General features: G+C 44.8%; 1 protein-coding gene across 1 annotated transcript in view; it reads right to left on the reverse strand.

Annotated features, from left to right (window-relative positions):
* The window catches only part of KIAA0753 (KIAA0753 ortholog), a 294,415-nt gene that overhangs the window by 187,165 nt on the left and 85,241 nt on the right, over positions 1-22,009 (reverse strand). Inside the window, exon 5 of the mRNA XM_086954540.1 lies at positions 18,391-18,453. Within this exon, the coding sequence (XP_086810666.1) occupies positions 18,391-18,453 (63 nt within the window). The remainder of the gene's footprint in view (positions 1-18,390; positions 18,454-22,009) is intronic.

A 22,009-nucleotide genomic window follows, 5' to 3' on the forward strand; every position in this document is an offset into this window, starting at 1 on the left:
GGAATAGTGACAAGGCCAATAAATAACCTTTCACATTCGCCACAGCAAAACCCTGTTGGGCTAAAGAAAGGGCAAACTGAAGTATGTTGGACAAACGAGCTCTCAAGGGGTCAATAGATTTCTCTCCACACCAGGAAACAAATTTGGACCACCTATAGGAATAAATTGACTTGGTAGAAAGACGCCTGGCCGAAAGAATTACGTCCACCACATCAGGCGGGAGAGAAAAAGAATTCAGATTGCCCCTTAAAAATCTCCAGGTATGAAGGTGTAAGGTCTGGAGGTGGGGGTGGGGGTGTAAAACCTGCCCCTCCATCAGAGAGAGGAGGTCTGCCCTGAGAGGGAGACGGAGCGGTGGGCACGAGGAGAGGTGGAGAAGATCTGTGTACCACACCCTTCTTGGCCAATCCGAGGCGACCAAAATAACTTGGGCCCGGTCTTGACGAATCTTCCTCAGAACCCGAGGAATCAAGGGTATGGGAGGAAACACGTAAAGGAGTTTCGAGCTCCAACTCAACTGAAACGCGTCCCCCAAAGCTCCCTGCGATGGATACTGGAGACTGCAGAATGACAGGCAGTGAGCGCTCTCATGAGTGGCGAACAGGTCCACAGAGGAGTTCCCCACGTCCGGAAGACGTGACGAACAACCTCTGGGTGAAGCTTCCACTCGTGGTCGGCTGAGAACTGCCGACTGAGACTGTCTGAGCGAACGTTCAGAACTCCGGCCAGATGATTTGCCATCAGACAAATCTGGTGGTCCTGAACCCAGGACCAGAGACGCAGAGCTTCTCTGCAGAGAAGATGCGACCCCACTTCTCCCTGCTTGTTGACATACCACATCACGGTCGTGTTGTCCGTCAGGACCTGAACTGACTGACCGCGAAGGGAAGGGAGGAAGGCCTTGAGTGCCAAACGAATCGCCCTCAATTCCAGAAGGTTGATATGAAGCAACCTTTCCTCTGGAGACCAAAGAGCCTTGATCTCCAGATCCCCCAGATGCGCACCCCACCCTAGAGTGGAGGCGTCCGTTATCACTGTGGCAACCGGTGGAGGCAGATGAAAGGGCTTTCCCTGAGACAGATTGCCCTCCACGCTCCACCAAGACAGATCCGCTGCAGTGTCTCTGGAGATCCTCACAGACTCCCTAGGATCTCCGTTGTGCTGATACCACTGCCTGCGGAGACACCACTGGAGTGCCCGCGTGCATGGTTGACCAGCAGAATGCAGGAAGCAAAGAGACCAAGCAGGCGAAGGACCTTCAGGACTGGAACGACCGCTCCATTGTAAAACAAAGGAATCATTTCCTGAATGTCGAGAATCCTTTGAGGTGGAGGGAATGCTCAATAAACAGTAGTGTCCAGTACCGCCCCTATAAACAGGTGGCGCTGTGAGGGCACCAGGTGAGACTTGGGTACATTTATTGAAAAACCCAACCTGTACAACAACTGAGTTGTCTCTTGCAGATGATGGAGCACCTGCTCTGGGGACTCTGCTTTGGTCAGCCAGTCGTTCAGATAGGGGAATACAGGAATCCCCACCCTCCTGAGATGGGCTGCCACCACTGCCATCACCTTGGTAAAAACTCGAGGTGCAGTAGTAATTCCAAACGGAAGGTCCGCAAACTGATAATGTTGCGACCCCACCGTGAACCGGAGATACTTCCTGTGCGACTCCAGGATCGGGATATGAAAATACGCATCCTGCAAGTCGAGCGACACCATCCAGTCTTCTTCCAGCAGCGCCTGAAGAACCTGCGCAAGGGTAAGCATCTTGAACTTCTCTTGTTTCAGATAAAGATTCAAGATCCGGGATTGGGTGAAGCCTGCCATCCTTCTTGGGAATCAGGAAATACCAGGAGTAGCATCCCTGACCCCTTTCCTGCTCTGGAATCACCTCGATCGCGCCTTTCTTTAACAAGGTCAGAACTTCCTCCTGTAGGAGACGGAGATGTTCCTCTGAGCAAGCCCCTTGACAAGGAGGGTAATTTGGAGGGAATTCCCTGAAGGGAAGAGCATACCCATTTGCCACAAGATTGAGAACCCATTGGTCTGTAGTGACCGATCCCAATCCCACAGAAAATGGGTAAGCCGACCCCCCACAGGACCAACATGACTGGGAATGGGGATTCTAGGGCTGCTTTGCTGCGGTGATAGGGGGAGAGGTAGAGGAAGAGGAGGAGGAGGGTTGACGACCTCGTGGACGACCTCTGTTTCTTCCTCTATAAGATTTATACAGCGTATTTTGTTGCTGCTGCTGCTGTTGCTGACGAGGCTGCCCTTGCGAGCGAAAGGATTACTTCCCAAATCCTCTGTATCTACGAAAGGAACCTCTGGATTGGGTTTGTAAGCCAAGTGATCTCGCCATGGCCTTACTATCCTTAAATCTTTCAAGTGCAGCTTCAGCCTTCTTACCAAACAGACCTGTACCATCAAATGGTAAGTCCAACAAAGTAGCCTGCACATCCTGAGAAAAGTCTGAAGACTTCAACCAAGCTCCCCTTCTCGTAGCCACTGCATGGCCCTTAATTCTAGCCACCGAGTCAGCCGTATCCAGGCCACTTTGAATGACCTGGGGCGCAGCAGCTTGGGTATCATCCAAAACCTCCTGAAAGTTCTTCCTGTCTTCATCAGACAGTTTTGGGAGCAACTGTTTAGAGGAATACATCAAGGAATGGATATACCTTCCCATCAAGCAAGTTGCATTAGTAGATTTCAGTGCCATGCTCGCGTATGAAAACACCTTTTTAGCAAACTGGTCAATCCGTTTTGACTCCCTGTCTGCTGGAACCTGAGGGAAAGCCCCTGAAGACTTCTTTGAGCAAGCCGCCTGAACTACAAGGCTCTCAGGCGAAGGGTGAGCCGACAAAAATTCTGGATCCTCAGGTGCCACCCTATATCTCCGTGCCGCAGTCCTGGAGACTGCAGGTGCAGACAAAGGCTTCTTCCAGACCTCCAACATTGGCTCCAGAATTGCCTCATTAAATGGTAACAAGGGGTCAGTCACAGAGGACGGAGAATGCAACACTTCAGTAAATAAATTGGACTTAAACTCGGTGGAAGGAAGATTAATGTCCAATAATTCAGCAGCCTTTCTCACAACTGTATGATACGGGGCTACCTCCTTTGAAGGAGCATCTGATTCCATAGAAAAATCCCACTCAGGGGAAACATCAAGACCACTTGCATCTTTTAATTCTGCAAAATAGTCCTCAGAATCAGGAAGTTCACCTTCCTCCATTTCCTGCCGATAGCGTGCCTCTTCTACAGCTCTTTGGGCCTCCCTCCTGGAGCGGATCCTCGGGACTGGAGTCGATGGATCCACAACCGACTCCATCGGATTCGGGACCGGCGTCGAACGCGGATTTGACGGCGCCGCTTGCGCCGAACGAGGACGAACAGATGGCGCCGAAGATTCTCGGTACGGCGCCGGAGATTCTCGGTACGGCGCCGGAGCCCTCAGTGCCGGAAAATTCCAGGACGGTGTCGCTGGAAGAAAGGGCATAAATGGAGCCTGGGCATATGCCTGAGGAACACCCAAATTGTAGGCAAAAGGACCCGTGGAGCCCGCAGGCGCGCCAGAGGGGTACATGGCCCTTGCAAAGACACCATACATAGCATTAAGATAGTGTGATGGGTCTTGACCTGGAGCAGGGAAAGGAGGATAAGTTCCCGGCGCCGCCTCTGAAGCCGGTATACCTGGAGTCGGGCCCGTCGGCGCCGACAAAGGAACCTCTTCAGGCTGCTCCTGATCTTCTTGCTCTGGCTCGCCTTCACCCGGATCCGAAGAATGGACCGAATCCGAAGGAGCCGGCGTCGGTGATCGAGAGACTTCGACTTCAGGAGCCACTTCCTTCTCTGGCGAGTCCGGATTTGAATGAGAAGGATCGACCTAACCTCCGTGACGTCGAGGAGAAGATGACTTCGGCGACGGTTCCTTTTCAGAGTGACGCATCGAAGAGTGCTTCTTTCTCTTATGCTTCTTCAACTTCGAATGTCCCGACGCCGACCTCGAACCCGATCTGGATTCGGAACGAGACCTCGACCTCGATCTTCTTTTACTCGCCTTCTTATTCTTCTTCATCTTGGCTATAAACAACTTTGCCTCCCTTTCCTTCAATGCCTTAGAGGTCATCTTCCTGCAACAGGCACATGCATCGACGTCGTGATCGGAAGACAAGCACCATACGCAATCCTCGTGCGGGTCAGTGATGGACATATGCTTACCGCACTCCCTGCAGGGCTTGAAACCAGATTTTTTCCCAGACATCTTTCGAAAGGAAACGAGAAGAACAGATCAGAACAACTATAATAACAATATTTACTACGGAGAGTCCCAAGAAACCGTTGGCGTCGACGGCGCAGAAAAAAGGGAACGTCAGCGGGGTCGCGAGCGGAGTCGTACCCTCTGTGACGTCGTCCATGACCTCGCCGGCGTGGAGAGATACAAAAGTTTCCGATTGGCTGATGCGCAGGGGATATTCACAAGGTGAGGAATCCACTGGCAGATGTATCTATCAGAACTAAATGTCTCTTTGGACCTTTCCCCAGAAGCCACCCCATACACGATTGTATTAGCCAATGTGCCACCCCTTCCTCAAAATGGTGTGGAACACTTGTCTACCCTTAGGAACAGATCATTACATCTACTATCTAAAAGGACTGGGATGACTGATATTCTTTTGACAAAATTTAAAATGGTGCGGCTCATGTCCTGGGTTGGTAAATCACCGTAGATGGAAGGAGACTGTGTGGTGCTAACATTTAGATTCCCCCAGTTTAGTACAGTCTATTCTTAACATAGCAGGGACACAGCTTATTTCCACACATAATATTAGTATACTGCCCTTGGAGTACTTTTACCAACCATACAGCTTTCCGGGAAGATTCCAGAGGAATAGCCCTGTGGCGTAAAGATTGGTGTAGCTACTCCATTCCAGTTTTTAATTGCTATGGTGTTTTGGGTACGTTAGATGAACACCATTGACTTGATTACTCTCAAAGTCTCACTAGGGGAAAAAATTACTGCCATGTTAATATGTACAATGGCTTAAATCACACAATTGAGGTAGATTCCTCTCCTATTTCGGAGGCACAGGATATAGTCCCTAAGAATCTAGCTAATAAAACCAGTAGTGAATCTAGAACGATTAACAAACCCAATCCGCACCCATTAAATGGAGATAATGGGGATAGTGAAGTTGTACGCCAATTAAACATCCCTGTTCATCAGATCACGGCAGAGAAAACATGCTGGGAAATAGTATTATGGAACATTGCTGACCTGTTATCTAAATATATGTCAACAAAGAGAGAGGTAGGGAGAATCAAGGACACTCTCTTAATCCCCGGTTAAGTATCAAACAACAAAAGAAGAGAGGTCTGGTCAGTCACAAGGCTGCCAGGAATGTGGAGCAAAGAGATAAGAGGGTTTTTTTTGTACACAGTCACTCTGATTGAGTAGGAAAGCCCTCACACACCGACCTGGTCAGTGTCATGCTTCATCATCGGGCCCCACCGAAGAGACCGAGTGTCTCTTCGGTGTGCTGCGACGCCAGAAAGACTGCGGAGCTGGTCGTGTGGGGAGGACGTGTTGTGAAAAATAGAAAATTAAAAGTGCCTAACAGGGTATCAAAAAAACTTTTAATGAGTGATCCCTAAGACACGTGTGGGTGGTATATGTGTCTGAATTTAAGTGCCAAGGTTGTTAGGATTTGGTTAAATTCAGCTAAATACCACGAGTTTAAAATTAATCAGTCAACATGTTTCTGCCGTGCTTGTGGTATGTATTCACCAAGGCATTCTTCAGGACTATACCCCGGCGGTATGGACACTCTAATAGTCCACCCTGACCTGGGGACGTGAAAGTGAAAAAAGGGAAAAGTGAAAAAGTGCTTAAAAATTAGAAGAGCAAATGCTCATTCCAAAAAAGCCCCAAATTCAGGGGTGTATCAGCACCTGTAAGAGAAAATATACAGACAAACAGATATAGACATACATACGATTAGTATATGCCAGAGTAGACTTATCATAGTGCTCCTAAGATGGTGGCAAACTTTTGTGTGCACACAATAATTGATATCTTATGCACCATCCAAGTAGCCCTTGGGGACGTTGTAGTCGTACAAGCTAGGAGGTGGAGTGCTAAAGGTGGTTTAAAAACTACTGTTGTAGTGGGGGAAGTAAAAACACGATGTGAATTCTCCATGAGGAGGGATCAATTTGACCAAATGGTCGGTGACCCCCCTAAGATGGTAAGTATGGAGAATATCTCACTTTAAAACCGGGCGCTACTAGCACCATGGGTCTCGGGAGGAGGATTGGAGCGCGCCTGGCACATCCTAGGGAAGGAAAGAGTTAAATGTCAGTGCAACCCAAGCATATAGGTACTTAGCTTATGATGATCGTAAAAGTCGTTCCGCTGGGGATGCAGACTCACGCCCTCAGCGCTCACAACCCGCTTCTCAACCTGCTAGAATCCTCAAAACCGGACCCCGACGATGGAGAGCGGGGCCGGTAAAAGGGTTTAAAAGCGCTTTGTTTTCGGTTTGCGCGCTCGATTCCGGTTTGGGCGTGTCCCGCTCGAAACGAGGCTTGGAGCGCACACGCCCATCTGGGCGGGGTGCGCTTAGGATCAAAATGAGGCTTGGAGTCGTGAGCCTATCCCTGAGCTGTACATGAAAGGGATTTAGGCACGCTAACGGTTGCTGCGGCAACCGAAGGCGCTCGTTTCTTTCCAGTAGTAGTTTGTGAAATCATATGTTTTGGATGGGAGAATTCCAAAACTTTGGAGATGTTAACACTGCTGTGATTAAGGAGATAATTAAATGGTATTAGAGGAGAAATGCACACACTGTTGGGGAAATTACAGACATTTATGTTTTGTTGGCAGACATAGTTCAATTTTGAGGCATTGATGATGGAAATGCACAGGTTATGGAAATGCACCAATTATTCAGTATTCGGTGGTATGTCTTGATCAGATCACCTTGATGTCTCATTATCAGATACAGTTTCAGACATATGAAGCTAGGGGCCAAGGGGTTCACGATAGAACTGTGTTCCAGGGGATATCGTCGTTGAGGCCATTGGTATTTGTCCCCAGACGGTATACCCAGCGCTGTTCTTTTTCGAACAGTCTGTTTTGTACATTCCTTGTACCATCGATAGCTTCAATAACAGTCCACCTCATATCATTGTTGGTGTGATTTTTGTCTAGGAAGTGGCGACTCAATTTCGTTGTTATCTTTTTGCACCTTATGTTGCTCCGGTGCTCGCAGATCCGTTGTTTCACTTTTCTCGTGGTCATACCTACGTACCGGAGCTGGCAAGGACAGGTGATCAAGTAGATCACATTGATCAAGTTGCAATTGGTATGTTCACGTTGGCTCCACACTTTCCCTTCTTCTAGTGCCAGTGTTTTGGTAGCTTGTGTTAAGTGACACACGCTGCAGTCCGAGCAGGGGTAGTGCCCGGTAATTTTAGGGAGACCCCATGATGTTGTCACTGACGGTGTCGTGTTTTGTGGTTTCTCTTTTGGGCGTGTGTGGACCAGGGCATCTCTTAAACTGCGTCCTTTTTTAAAAGAAAAAAGGGGTTTTTCCCAGTCCTTTTTAAAGGTTTTTACAATATTCCAATGTTTGTTTATGCTCTTTTTCATGATGTTTGAGAGACTGCTGTATGTGGTGACACAGGTGAGTGGAATCTGTTATGGATTATTAGTTCTTTCTTCAAGGAGTGCCTCCCTTGGCTGATTTTTAGCTCTTTTGAATCCTTTATTCAGAGTAGAAGTAGGGTAGCCTCTATTTTTTAATTTTTCCGTCAGGTTGACTGATTGGTCTTTGAAATCTGTGATCGTACTGCAGTTCCTTCGTAGCCTGAGGTATTGTCCGTAAGGGAGGTTTTCCTTCAGCGGACGTGGATGGAAGCTGTTAAATTCCAGGAGGTTATTCTTTGCAGTCGGTTTGTTATGGGTTTTTGTGGCGAGTGTCGTTCCACTGATGGAGATGACCACATCTAAGAACACAATTTCTCTTCTGCTTGTGGTGTTGGTAAATCTTAAGTTGTGGTCTAGGGTGTTGATCCATGTACGCCCAACCCGGAATCGAGCGCGCAAACCGAAAACAAAGCGCTTTTAAACCCTTTTACCGGCCCCGCTCTCCATCGTCGGGGTCCGGTTTTGAGGATTCTAGCAGGTTGAGAAGCGGGTTGTGAGCGCTGAGGGCGTGAGTCTGCATCCCCAGCGGAACGACTTTTACGATCATCATAAGCTAAGTACCTATATGCTTGGGTTGCACTGACATTTAACTCTTTCCTTCCCTAGGATGTGCCAGGCGCGCTCCAATCCTCCTCCCGAGACCCATGGTGCTAGTAGTGCCCGGTTTTAAAGTGAGATATTCTCCATACTTACCATCTTAGGGGGGTCACCGACCATTTGGTCAAATTGATCCCTCCTCATGGAGAATTCACATCGTGTTTTTACTTCCCCCACTACAACAGTAGTTTTTAAACCACCTTTAGCACTCCACCTCCTAGCTTGTACGACTAAAACATCCCCAAGGGCTACTTGGATGGTGCATAAGATATCAATTATTGTGTGCACACAAAAGTTTGCCACCATCTTAGGAGCACTATGATAAGTCTACTCTGGCATATACTAATCGTATGTATGTCTATATCTGTTTGTCTGTATATTTTCTCTTACAGGTGCTGATACACCCCTGAATTTGGGGCTTTTTTGGAATGAGCATTTGCTCTTCTAATTTTTAAGCACTTTTTCACTTTTCCCTTTTTTCACTTTCACGTCCCCAGGTCAGGGTGGACTATTAGAGTGTCCATACCGCCGGGGTATAGTCCTGAAGAATGCCTTGGTGAATACATACCACAAGCACGGCAGAAACATGTTGACTGATTAATTTTAAACTCGTGGTATTTAGCTGAATTTAACCAAATCCTAACAACCTTGGCACTTAAATTCAGACACATATACCACCCACACGTGTCTTAGGGATCACTCATTAAAAGTTTTTTTGATACCCTGTTAGGCACTTTTAATTTTCTATTTTTAACAACACGTCCTCCCCACACGACCAGCTCCGCAGTCTTTCTGGCGTCGCAGCACACCGAAGAGACACTCGGTCTCTTCGGTGGGGCCCGATGATGAAGCATGACACTGACCAGGTCGGTGTGTGAGGGCTTTCCTACTCAATCAGAGTGACTGTGTACAAAAAAACCCCTCTTATCTCTTTGCTCCACATTCCTGGCAGCCTTGTGACTGACCAGACCTCTCTTCTTTTGTTGTTTGACTGTTATCTAAATATTCAAACCAACTGTTTGGGGAATTTATTAGTACCTATTCTACTATATGCCTGCAAGAAACCTGGGCTAAGGAGCCAATCCATATTAATGGTTGTAAGACATTGCAAAACCTAGCCGTTGCAGGGCTCATGGGCAGAGCAAAAGGGGGTTTAGGAACATATATCTCAAACAGGCTGGTCCTGAAAAAGATAGTATTTCAGGCGGAGGAACACTACTATCAAGTAATTTTACTCCAGATTGATAACACCCATTGTATACTGCTTGTGAACCTCTAGAACAACATACCGCCCGCCGGTAAAAGAGGTTTTAACGCAATAATATAATAATTTGAAATCCATACATGGAAAAAATTATAGAGACACGATGATGATTTTGGTTGGGGATTTTTAACTGTGTGCTGTGTTCAAGTGCAGGAGACAAAACTTGCGGTGTTGCATTAGAGGATGGTATGTGCCACACACATTTTTGTCACTCCCGCTGGGTGATCTGTATAATAATTTTATTTTAAGTAAGAATGTGGGATTTGCAAATGATTTAATTAACAAACCTATAGCTATGCCCACCACCTTCAATGGAAGGGGATTTCATTCTACTATAGATTACAACCTAATATCAAATAGCCATGTCCATAGAGTGAATATGTTTTATGTTGATGACAATTCCTTGAGTGACCACTTCCCGCTGTGCCTCGCAATCCTATCACCAACGAACAAATTGAGCAGGCATGATCAATCAGACCAGATCCTCTCGGAAATCTCGCTCCATAAGACTAATGGTTACAGTCTGCGATGGTATAAAGTGGACCTTGTAGCCATCACCAGTAAAGTGATAGGCAAGTGTAGATCAACCATTAACATCTGCCTGGATGAGTCCGCCTCCCCAGCTGGTATTCTTATCTCCTTTGTGTCAATTTCTGAGGCCGTTAGAGAATCACTATCTGTCTCACTGAAGAAGAAAAATAATTGCCGGGGTTGGTTTGATGAAAAGTGCTCCAAGGCCCACTCTAAATTAAAAAGGGAACTACACAAGATTCCTAAAAATGTTGATAATGTAAGGATGGCTAGAAGGGAATATAGAACCGCCCTTAGAGAGCACAAAGCTACAGTTAGAAATTAAACCTGGGAATTGCTCCACGAGGCATCCCTGAGGGGTGAAAGCTCGGCGTTCTGGAGGGTGGTAAAAGCACTCTTCCTAGGTGCGGGGGAGGGCCCATTGGTAGAGATTGCCATTGCTGAAAATGAATGGACTGAGCACTACTCAAGGGTGTATTATAGAGATGAAGCCTCACCAAGAAACCCTGTGGGTGTTCACGGGGAACCTAGTAGTAACCCAGAGCCCATGTACGCTGACCTTAATTTTACACTGGAGGAGGTGAATCGCGCACTTTCTGCAAGTTCAAGGGGGAAGGCACCGGGCCCTGATGGTGTCCCCATAGACCTCTGTTAGAATTGGGGGTCTCTGGTTGGCACAGGTATACACCTGTGACGAACAGGGACCTTCTCCTCTAGTCAGGGTAAGAGAACTACTCCTTAAAAATAACGCCTGCTCACCCTCTAGGTAGTGTGGCGCGAGCAGACAAGGCTAATCCTCAGGGCGTTAGTTGAGTTAAGCATTTATGACCACATACAGTAAAATCACAGACCCACCCCAAATGGACACCAGGCGTAAGTTTTGTATCAAAAATACGTAGGCTTTATGTAAAAATAGATTTCATATGCAGGCTTATTCACAAGACCATATAATGTTGTTACAAGGAGGCCACTAGATTGGTTAAGGTAAAAGTTCTTTAGTAACACGGTGAACTGTGGATCTTGCGCGCTTCGCGCTAGTGATGCGACCCGGTTCTACGTGTAGACCGGCAGGGAAAACAAACGTTGCGGACCCTGGATCCGATGGGAACTCGCGATCGAGTTTGCATGTCACAGTACCTTGTTGTGGTGATTGTTTGCAGCGTTCAGGTGCGGGAAAGTGAGGGATGTGTGCGCCTCACGGGGCGAGGCGTCCGTCAGGCCAATGAGGCGTACTTCTTCCGTACGCTGGTCGATGCGGGTGGATTCGGGTCGACGGGGCTGACTTGGTAAAGGCGGGGCTGGCGAGGCACAGGGTTCAGTACTCAGGGTACCGAGAGGCCTTTGAGTGTGCGGCGTAGCCCAGCGAAGGTCAAGGCTACAGAGCGAGGCAGCGGCGCACGTTTTCAAAGTACGCGCCGTCCGAGGCTCGAGGTAGTTCTCGCAGGGAGTTCCGGCGGGAGGGGTGCGATGCGCCCAGCGCGCTCCGAGCGAGCGAGGTGAACGAGATGCGGGCGGCCCAGGACAGGGTAGAGAGAGCGACTCGGGTTGAGCGGGGCTCTCAGTAGGCAAGGGCGGCCAGGCACGTGTCGTTTACGGCTCGGGGAGGGGGCAAAGCACAATTATGGGCACAGCTCCGGCAGAGGGGAGATCTCAGCGAGTCAGCAGTCGATGAGCGAAGATAGCATGAGCCCAATGGTCCTGGGGCCCAGTTCAGGGGGCAAGCTCGATATCAAGCCCTTGGAGATCGTTTCAGGCACAATTCTTCAAAGTCCTTTCTGTTCTTTTCCTCTACTTTCTCAGCAAGGCACCAACTGCAGGCCAGTCTCCTGGATCAGAGACAGTCTTTCCTTCTTCAGCTTCTCCTGGTCCTTCTAGTCTGGCAGAGGTTCTTCGTGGTCAAAACAGGATCTGATTTGTTAGGAGCAGAGCTCCTCTTTTTATACCCAGTTTCTTTTGTTCTTTCAGGCAATGGGGGCCTTTCCATAGTCCAATTCAGCTCTGGAGCACTTTGTTTTGAAGACTGGCTTCTCCTTTCAGTGAGCAGGGCAGGGACATCAGACGCTAACGCAGGAGGTGGAGCCAGCATTGTGGTGACAAGTACAGTCCAGGAGCACTCTGTTGACAGTCTTCCCCTCTCTCTTCACAAGGTGCAGGGCAGAGTGATCAGTCGCTCCCCAGGGGGGCAGAGCCGGCATTGAGGTGGCAGAGCACAGCCTTATTCAAAGTAAAGGGGCACTCCCCCCACCCATCCTGGTGTATTCTCCCTATTCACCACCTGTCATCCCCAGCCCTGACACCAGACAGCAGATACACATAAGAGCAGAGGCGGGCTGAAATGGTCAGGCAAGCAAATGCTAACTTTCTAAAAGCAGCATTTGCAAACACAGGATATTAAAATAAACTTTACTAAAAGAAGTATTTTATTATTCTGAGTTCAGGCATACTAAACTGGACTTCCTACCATGTTCCCCGAGTCTACTGGGATTATAGAGTGTAATCATTCCAGCAGCCCATTCTGGCCTATGGTGACAGGTAGCCTTACAATAGTGAAAAACGAAAATGGCTGTAATTCACTATTAGGACATGTCACACACATCAGGGCTTGTCCTACCTTATGCTTACAATGCACCCTGCCCTTGGGCCTACCATAGGGGTGACTCACATGAAGTAAGGGAAGGTTTAGAGGCTGGCAAGTGTGTACACTTGCCCAGCCAGCATGACAGTACCAGACTGCACGCAGGTTCTGCAGTGGCAGACCTTAGACACATTTTAAAAGGCTGCTTCTGTGAGTGGCGCAACCAGCGCTGCAGGCCTACTAGCAGCATTGGTATTTACAAGCCCTGGCACTTCGGGTGCACTTTACTGGGGACTGATAGTAAACCCAATAAGCCAATCATGGAAATCAATTACATGTACAATTTTCATAGGGAGCAGTTGCACTGTGACACTGATTGGCAGTGGCACAGTGCCCTGAGCAGCTAACACCAGCAAAACATCTGAGGCACATCAGCAAAAAGTGGAAGGGAGACTCATGCCAAGGTGCCAGGTCTAGCAACCTCTTTAAATTTAACGTTGATCTGTGGGGATCAATTATCATAAGACAGACCATGTAGCAACAGAAGTAAAAGGGCCAGTCACCATGGAAAGTTAGAAATGAAGACAAGACTGTACTAAGGAGGGGTTAACAAGCCTATTAACAAATCAGAATCTAGCATTTACGTAAGGCCAATGACACAAGCAAATGTAAAATATGGGGGAGAGTGGGCGGGACTTTAAGTACATACTCCAATAGAGCATGCCCCGCAGAGCAATGCATGCACTGCCAACGCACAACCTAAAAAGGAGGCCTTTTGTACCTTGGCGTGACCAGTGCTTTGCACAAGTTTCAACTTTATTTGTTAGTGTGAAAGGCCCAATTCATATACTCATTAAGAGTAAATCCCAGGTAGACAAAAGTAGAGACTCTCTCGAAAGGGATTACATTCAGTAAGAGGTTAGCGTGTGTGGAAGGCACTGGATTATCCTTTGCATACTCATCGGAGAATTTGGTAGAGGTAAGGTGTCATCGACAAACATAATGGCTGGTATTTTACAGGAACAGATCCTAGGAGCATCATTATCTCTTACCCCATTCAGAAAGTACACCAAACCATTGATATACAAACAGAATATGGTAGGGGCCAATACACAATCCTGACGCACTCCCCCAGTCACAGGAAATGGTTCAGAAAGCTTGTCCAATTTCCAGTATCTGACCAGTGCAAACTTCTTCACACATAATGATGCAGCAAAGGTAGGTAGGGACCCCCATGTCGCTTAATACAGACCAAGGTTTACCCCTGGGGGCTAAATCAAAAGCAGACTCTAGGGCCACTAAAATTAGATATTATCTTCCACCCTCCAACACAGCTGTTTTTCAATAAAGGAGTTGGAGGCAAAACAACTGATCAGTAGTGGAAGTTAGTTTCCTGAAGCCTGCTTGTAATATACTTAGCGATACCAGAGGGGATGATGGACGGAGCGTTTGAGCAAATCAAACACTCACCCCCAGTCAACTGATCTGGGTTTAATCCATCATCATTCTTTAGCTCAGTCCACCACCCCAGTTCAGACATGGCAGATGCAAATCAGTCTGACCCTGTGCCTCATGGGAACAGTCAGGCCGGAACTGCCAACCCATGCCTTCCCTGGACCGGAAACAAGCATCCAACCACAGGTTATCCCCATACATCAATCTTAACTACTGGTATTCAGACCCAATTGGTGCCTCGAGGTATTCGCCATTTTAGTGACCCTTCCGTTGAAGGCATCTACTCTGTTTTTATTGAGATAAATTTATGAACTGAAAAATAAACCCAATATTCCAGATGAAGCCTTCACAAGTAACATTTGTCAATGGCCTGAGAAGTACCATATGTACATAAGCATAGACTGACAGAAAGATTACAAAGGGCAATTAATGTCAGACCTGAACTATTTGTAATAATTTAAAAAATATGTGATAGATCTTGCACATAATAATCTCAACGTGCGAATGTTCTACATCTAGAATATGGCTATTTTAATTGAAGCAAAAATATATTTAAAATCATCTACCTGGGCAATTTTTTTTTACTAAGGGAATGTGCCAGTACCTCTTGGATGGGGATATATATTTTAAATACGAGAGCACCAGTACTGGTCAGTACGAAAGGGAGACACTGAGTGCTTGCACTTCCGTCTTTACATCACAAATACCAGAGTGACAAAGTACACCACCTATCAAGTCTGGGTTTGTGTTTTTACCAATCAGTGTATACTGGTTAATTTTAATTGAGCTAATTGGACCAACACACCCGACAATTATATGAAAAAGTTAGATTTGCCTCTTTACAGTGCGCTGCCTTAAGACAGACCGCACCGGGTATAATAAGAGACACAGACGGAAAGCCCGCGAGTGGCGAGCGCACGCCCGCCACTGCGAGCGATGGCCTATTGGGGTCTATTACGCGCACCAAGCGCGTAATAGACACCAATAGGCCATGGGCGGAGCAATGCGCCCGCCTTTTGCCAATTGCGTGCAGTCTTTTATTAAAAGACGCACGCAAAGGCCAATCGCGTAGCACAAAAGGAATCGCACACGCACGAGCGTGTGCGATTCCTAGGTCAGCTTGAATACCCTGTTTTTCACCTACTAAATGTATTGCGCTGCTCGAGCACTGCTGCGCAATGCACCACTAGGCGCGAGACCTAAAATGGGGATAGTAAGGACCCAAAGTGTTACAGGCCCATTTCTTTACTATATGCCTGACAAAAGTGGCCAGTCGCATACTGTTAGAACGCTTGAATGATTGGGCTGAGGAAAACAACATTCTGTCCGACATTCAATATGGTTTTAGGGTGGTATTAGGTACAGTGGAGCAGAGCCTCAATTTATCTATCCTGATATGGAAATATATGCAAATAAAAAAAGGCAGACTTTTCCTAGCCTTTGTCGATTTTACAGCTGCTTTCGACTCTGTAAGGCATGAGGAACTGTGGGAGATACTCGAACATCTAGGGGTAGATATACAAATCACCCTCTTCCTCAGACGTCTATATAGCGGTGCTAGGCGCGGGTACATTTTGGGATTGGAGGAGATCGTAGGGACCCATTTCCCATTAGAAAGGGGGTCAGGCAAGGGTGCGTCCTGGCCCATTTTCGCTTTGATCTTTATACTAATGGTCTCTGTGCTGCCTTAATCAAGGATAATTGTGATTTTTCACAAATAGCCGCACATCCCTTACCTGCTCTTCTCTATGCAGATGATGCAGTTTTAATGACACACACCCTAATAGGCTTACAGAGGGTTTTAAATTGTTTCACTCAGTTTATGGGCCAACTGAATCTTAAGGTCAAACATAATGTTTGTCCAAGACAAACATTATGAGATGTGGAGCAGGGAGTAAAAAATGCAGGGATATGTTCCTGGAGGGTCAGAAAATAGAACATACCACTAACTTTGCATACCAGGAAATACTGTTTGACCACTCTGATCGCTGGTCTCGTGCAATCTTGGCAAAAAAACTCACCCTGGCAAGATAAAGCAATCGAATAAAGTCAATTCTGATTCTGATCTAGCAATCCTGATTTTTTTTTTAACATTTCTGCCTGGATTTACATGTGATCATCTTTTCTGTTTTTATCCATATTTATTTTGTGTGCCAAGAAAAAAATGAAATGACATATAACATGCACGGACATTTATTTAAGCTAAAGAGTACATGCACTCATGGATGCCTGTGAGATTATAGTACCAAAAGGCATCCGGGTAGAATATAACAATACTCATCAGCAAACAATACTGTTGTAATACAAGCATGCACACATCGGCAGCATTGAAGTTTCATTAATGCACCAAGCTGCACAATTTTTGATTGGGCTGGCAGCCATGAATCTCAGCACTTATCTTCTCTTGTTTAGAAGAAAACAAGGGCCGAAACGGACTGATTTGCCCAAGTATTTGTTGTAAAAAATAGAAAAAGAAACAATAAAATCTAAAATAAATGAACCCCATCACCAACAGCCAAAACAACCGTTGGGGTAGAGAGATAAAGGCCTATTGGTGAGAAATATACATACACATTAAAAGTTGTCTTTGTAAAGTCTTAATTAGATTAAATGACTACAATAAAAGACAATAAGAGCAAAGAGTGATAAGCTGAACTGATGAACAAAACACTGAATGGTTAGACAAAGTGAAGGGAAGACACCTTTTAGCATCTGTTCACAGTGAATTTAATGAGGTTATTTAAAGGCATATTGCACAATCACAGACAATAATTTTCTTAAGATCATCGTTCTCATAAGCTTTGATAAGAAACAGTGTAGCAAAGAGCTTCCGTGCCAGAGCCAGGATTCCTGTACTACAAACATCTTGTATCCCGATAGATATTTTCTCCTGGTTCATACAAGATTTAGTTCACGTGGACCGCTTCATGCCAGTAAACATACGTTGAGGGAGTCACTCAGAGTATGCTTGGCCAACAATATAGAGTCTCTAACAATAAACTGAGCGTACTGTTGGACCAGGGATCTTACATTGCACCTTCATGCATCTACCTCCACTAGGGTAGCTTCAGTGTATATGACATTAAATATGAGATCCAAGAGCGTAAAAACAGCAGAAAAGTTTGACAGCAGGAGTAAACATACACTTTAATCTTTTCCCGCATGTCGGCATTATATTTAGCTGCCAAGATGGACCAAAACAATAGTTTTTCGTGCCCCTGTAGCTTTCCAACTAACTCGTATAATAGTTAAACACCAATTGAGTAGTAGAGAGCCTACTACCAAATGACTTCAGCCAAATGGATCCAGGCAGAATAAAATAAGTTCTACACCTGAAAACGACATTGTGAAAGCAATAAAAATTCTATTTTGTGCCCTCGTGCTTACTGTATTTTTAATTCGTAAAATACAATTTTCAGCAGGTCTGCTTTTTGTTTTTATATGGATCAGTACTTAATGAACACCAGACTTCGAATCCATTTTCAATAATAAAAAAAATTCAGTCAAAGCCAATGATATGCAGAAAGGCTAAAATGTGTACAAAAATGTATTAGATGGTAAATGTTAGTACACGACATTGGTTTATGCCCAGGAGCATTTGCCCACTAAGCAATTTGCTGACAACTTTTTAGGAATTCACAATGAATACCAGGAGTACCTTCTAATTTAGCAACATTAGAATGTTTCCTGGAATACTTCAGTATAGAAAGTTTACAGAATTTTTACTACATTTAAAATTGTACACAAGTAAATGATGGCCTATGTGTAGGAACACATTTTTCGTCCACAGGGAAAATATGTTTTCCAGTCCCCAATAATCGATTCCCAGAACCCAATTCAATATTCTAATGTTCACTCCCCTTTCCCACTCTGGAAAAGTAATTCATTCCTACCTTTCAGAGAAAAGTTGTATGTTACCTCCAGTAAGAGACATGTGAAAACGTACAAACTTAAGAGTTTGGGGGTGTATGCCTAGTTAATCAGATAGTACATCTAGAAATGCTCAAAATCCCACCTCTAAAGCTGCTGATGTATGTTCCACAAAGTCCCACTAATCCGGATATTATGAATGAAGTTGTGGAATTTTTGCTCCTAAAGTGCTTTTATTAGCTACCTAAGTGCCTCGTAGTTGCACAGAAAGTCTGTGAATCGAGCCCTTAGGGCCTTGATGATAAACAGCATATGTGGATGCTGACAAGGTGTTTTGAGTAAGTTACTAAGGAAAAAACATATCATAAGGATAACAGCATCTTACTTTCTTTGTATGTTTAATCTTTTGTGGGCTCAGTTTTTCTAGATCTTCCTGAATTTCTTTGACCTGTACATTACAAAAAGAGAAAAATAATATTAACTAGAAACTGTCTTTAGTTGTGAAAAATGCATGTTTGTCTAAATCTCCCCAAATATACAAAGCAAAGTTTCAATTATATAAATGAACACATCAGTTAATACAGTAGTAAAATAATATACTGTGACATAGTGATATGATTTCCTGAATACTTAGCTTCACTTTGAAGAGCATGAAATAATTTGTAATTTGTAAGTAAGCTTTATTCGATAAAAAATCATATCATAAAAGCATTTCATACATTTTTAAAACATTAAAACAGCAATCATCAGCATAAAAACATTTCATAGCAGCATATTGGATGTAAAGGCTCGGTCACTGGGTTAACAGTTTCCTTGCAATCCTAAGACGCCAGGCCCAGCCCAAAAATTTAGCCATGCAGGTAGAAAAGAAAGGTCTAGCATCTGTACGTAAAATACGCAGTGCTTCTAGATGAGAACGAGTTCCCAAACACCTGCAGAGGGGCTTCAACCACCTACGTCTCGGGGCTGCATAAACATTGCACTCAAACAGCATGTGAGACACAGACTCTATCCTTAGGTCACAAAAAGGGCAGTAAGGTACGGTTTGGGCCGGCGGTCTCCAAGTGGACGTAAACTCGCATAATGGGAGCACCCCCACCCTAAACTTGATGTACAGTGATCTGTCCCATGAACTCTGGATAATATCCAAATAAGGTTCCCTTGACGGTAACTCTTTAATCGACAAGAACAGTAATACAGATTTGCAATGGGTTGTACTGCAAACCCTCTCACTGTCTACCCATGCCCAATAGACCTTTTTGAGCTGTTGTTTCGTGGGTGCAGATTTATTAACCCAAGCCTCTCCTAATCCTAATTTATGCAGCAACTTCTTGACTTCTCTGAGCCAGATGATTTTATGCGAGCCCGGTAGTGACATAATGTCATTCAGGGCTTCTGCATAACTTCGAAGTTCCTGCACGTTCCAGATTCTGGACCATAACAGGAGTGGGCGTATGTAGGAGAGTAGGGTCTGCTATCCTATGGTCACCCCAATTTTTGCTTTTTGCTTCACTGGTTTTCGACTTACTGAGGCTGTGGGCCTGCTAATCAGACCCCCAGCCTGCTGTTCTCTCTCTAAATTTGTAATACATGTGCTATAGGTACATACCACAATTGGAAATGGACTCCTTGTCAGCCCCTGTACCATGCACTATAGGTGCCCAGGGCATAGGTGCCACCAAGGCCTACCAGGGGCTGAAGCATAGCTTTTGCCACCCCTGGCTGGTTCTTAAATTGATTATTCGTGAAGCCAGAAGAAATCTGGTGTCATCCCGTATTGGCACACACAGTTTCGTGTCTTATGTGGAAAAAAGACACTTTCATACCTTTTCATGACATCTTCTTATTTATTTCATCATTTTCAATTTTTTCTCATATTTCATCAAATATCATTATTTATACCTCAGGCGTTGTCAGAAAAAACATATCCAATGCATTTCGGGCATTTGAATGACATGCCCTTCATCAGGGATTGACGCTACAAAAAAGAATGTAAACGGATATTAAGATCAAATCTCTACGGTAAATATATCAACACACTAGTGGTTATACTGTTGTAAATTTTGCTAACTCATGTTCACTGTTATGTTGTACATTTAAAAATGAAACTCGTGCTCTCAGAAAACCAACATGGATAAAATGTAAATAAATTGGTGTCCACTTACAAGCCTGGTGTGAGTAATCGCGATAATCTAAAAAATAGGGGGAAAAAAGATCGTGAGCAGTGGGTTCTATGTCGAGTCGATTCATAACGCGGTAGCGTTAGAGTAAAAAGTTCGAGCGGGTACTAACCTGGAGTTTAGAGTGTCTCGCGTCTCGTCCGGAGTTAACAGTTTAAACTCGCCGGTGAAACTGAATAGTTTCCGGTGTTCTTAAATTCAACTATTGGGTTTCCCGCGATCATGTGTTTGGTCATGTGGTTAATAGATAAGGAAAAAAGACTACCCGGTTGGTGGTCATGATGTTCGTAAAAATGATTACATGTGATAATAAAAAAGTAACCTAAGGGTCTAAAAGGATGCGAACCGTCAAATGTAAAGTGAATGTGTTGTCCCGTGGGGAAATGTTGTAAATGTTAAAAAGCGATCTACTGCAGGATCGAACCGCTGACAACAAAAAAGAGTGTTGTGTGAGTGAACTGAGCTATTTCAATCTAAGTACATCTTGAGCTAGCAAAAAACTCAACCATATGATATTTGGAGCATGCACAGTTACAACATGGTCAATTATCAGAGCAATACCATTATAGGTAACAAGAAAATTCAATTCTTTCGTTTAAACCTGTTGGTTTCTGAGTGCATAATTTATAAATCCAGTGGTTTTCTCGTCTCAATAGTAATTTGTTATTATTGACTCCTTCATATTTGGGAACAATCTCTAGAACAATAAACTTCAATTGGGAAACGTTATGTTGTAGTTCTGTGAAGTGTGCTGCTAATGCTGATTTTGTGTTCTTAAGTCTTATATTGGATTTATGTTCGTTGAGACGTACTTTGATTCGTCTCTCTGTTTTTACCACATATGTTTTGCCGCACGGGCATTTGATCCCGTATATTAAGTTGCTAGAGTCACAGGTTGCATTAACTCTTAACTTTATCGGGTAGCCTTTAGTTGGATGGTTGAAAGTGTGGCCTCTCATGATAGAATTACAGTTACCACAATTAAGACAAGGTTTGGTTCCGAGATATGTGATTGGGTCGCTGGTTTTGTTCTGCAGAATTTCGCCTAAGTTTTTTGTTCTGGTATAAGCAAATATCGGAGGTTGGTTAAATGATTGTTTAAAATCTGGTTCAAGGTTGAGAATCATCCAATGTTTCAGTATAATCTGTTTGAACTTTCTGCTGTTGGTGCCAAATTTAGAAACCACTACTGTTCGGTTTTGTTCAGTTTTTATGGTTGGTGTCAACAGTTTAGATCTATCAGATTTTTCCATTTTCTTTTTAGTTTCTTCAATGAGACTCCTAGGGTAACCTCTTTGCAAAAATTTCTCAGACATCTCTGTGAGTCTTGATTCCAGGGTAGTTTGCTCCGAAACGATTCTTTTGACCCGTGCCATTTGTGAGTATGGTAAATTTCTAATCAAGTTGGGTTCGTGAAAGCTGGAATGTAAAAGGAGATTATTTCGGTCTGTAGGTTTGACAAAAAGGTCGGTGGTAAATCCATTTAGTGTTCTCGTAACTCTCACATCCAAAAAATTGACTGCTGTGTTTGAAATTTCCCAAGTTAATTGGATCCTCTGATCCATCGAGTTGAAATTATTTAATTGTTGTTTCAATTTTTGTTCAGACTCGGACCATACAATGAAGTAATCATCGATGTATCTTGTTATCATTATTAGATGGTTAGTCCAGTTAGTGTCATTGAGGATATGTTGGGTTTCATACCAGTGCATGAACGTGTTGGCGTATACCGGTGCGGCCGAATTGCCCATTGCCATCCCGGTTAGTTGTTGATACCATTTGTCGTTGGCTTTGAAGTAGCTGTGGTTTAAGGTAAATTGCATA

This window comes from Lissotriton vulgaris, chromosome 2_1, assembly GCF_964263255.1.
Source record: "Lissotriton vulgaris chromosome 2_1, aLisVul1.2, whole genome shotgun sequence".
Lineage (NCBI taxonomy): Eukaryota > Metazoa > Chordata > Amphibia > Caudata > Salamandridae > Lissotriton > Lissotriton vulgaris.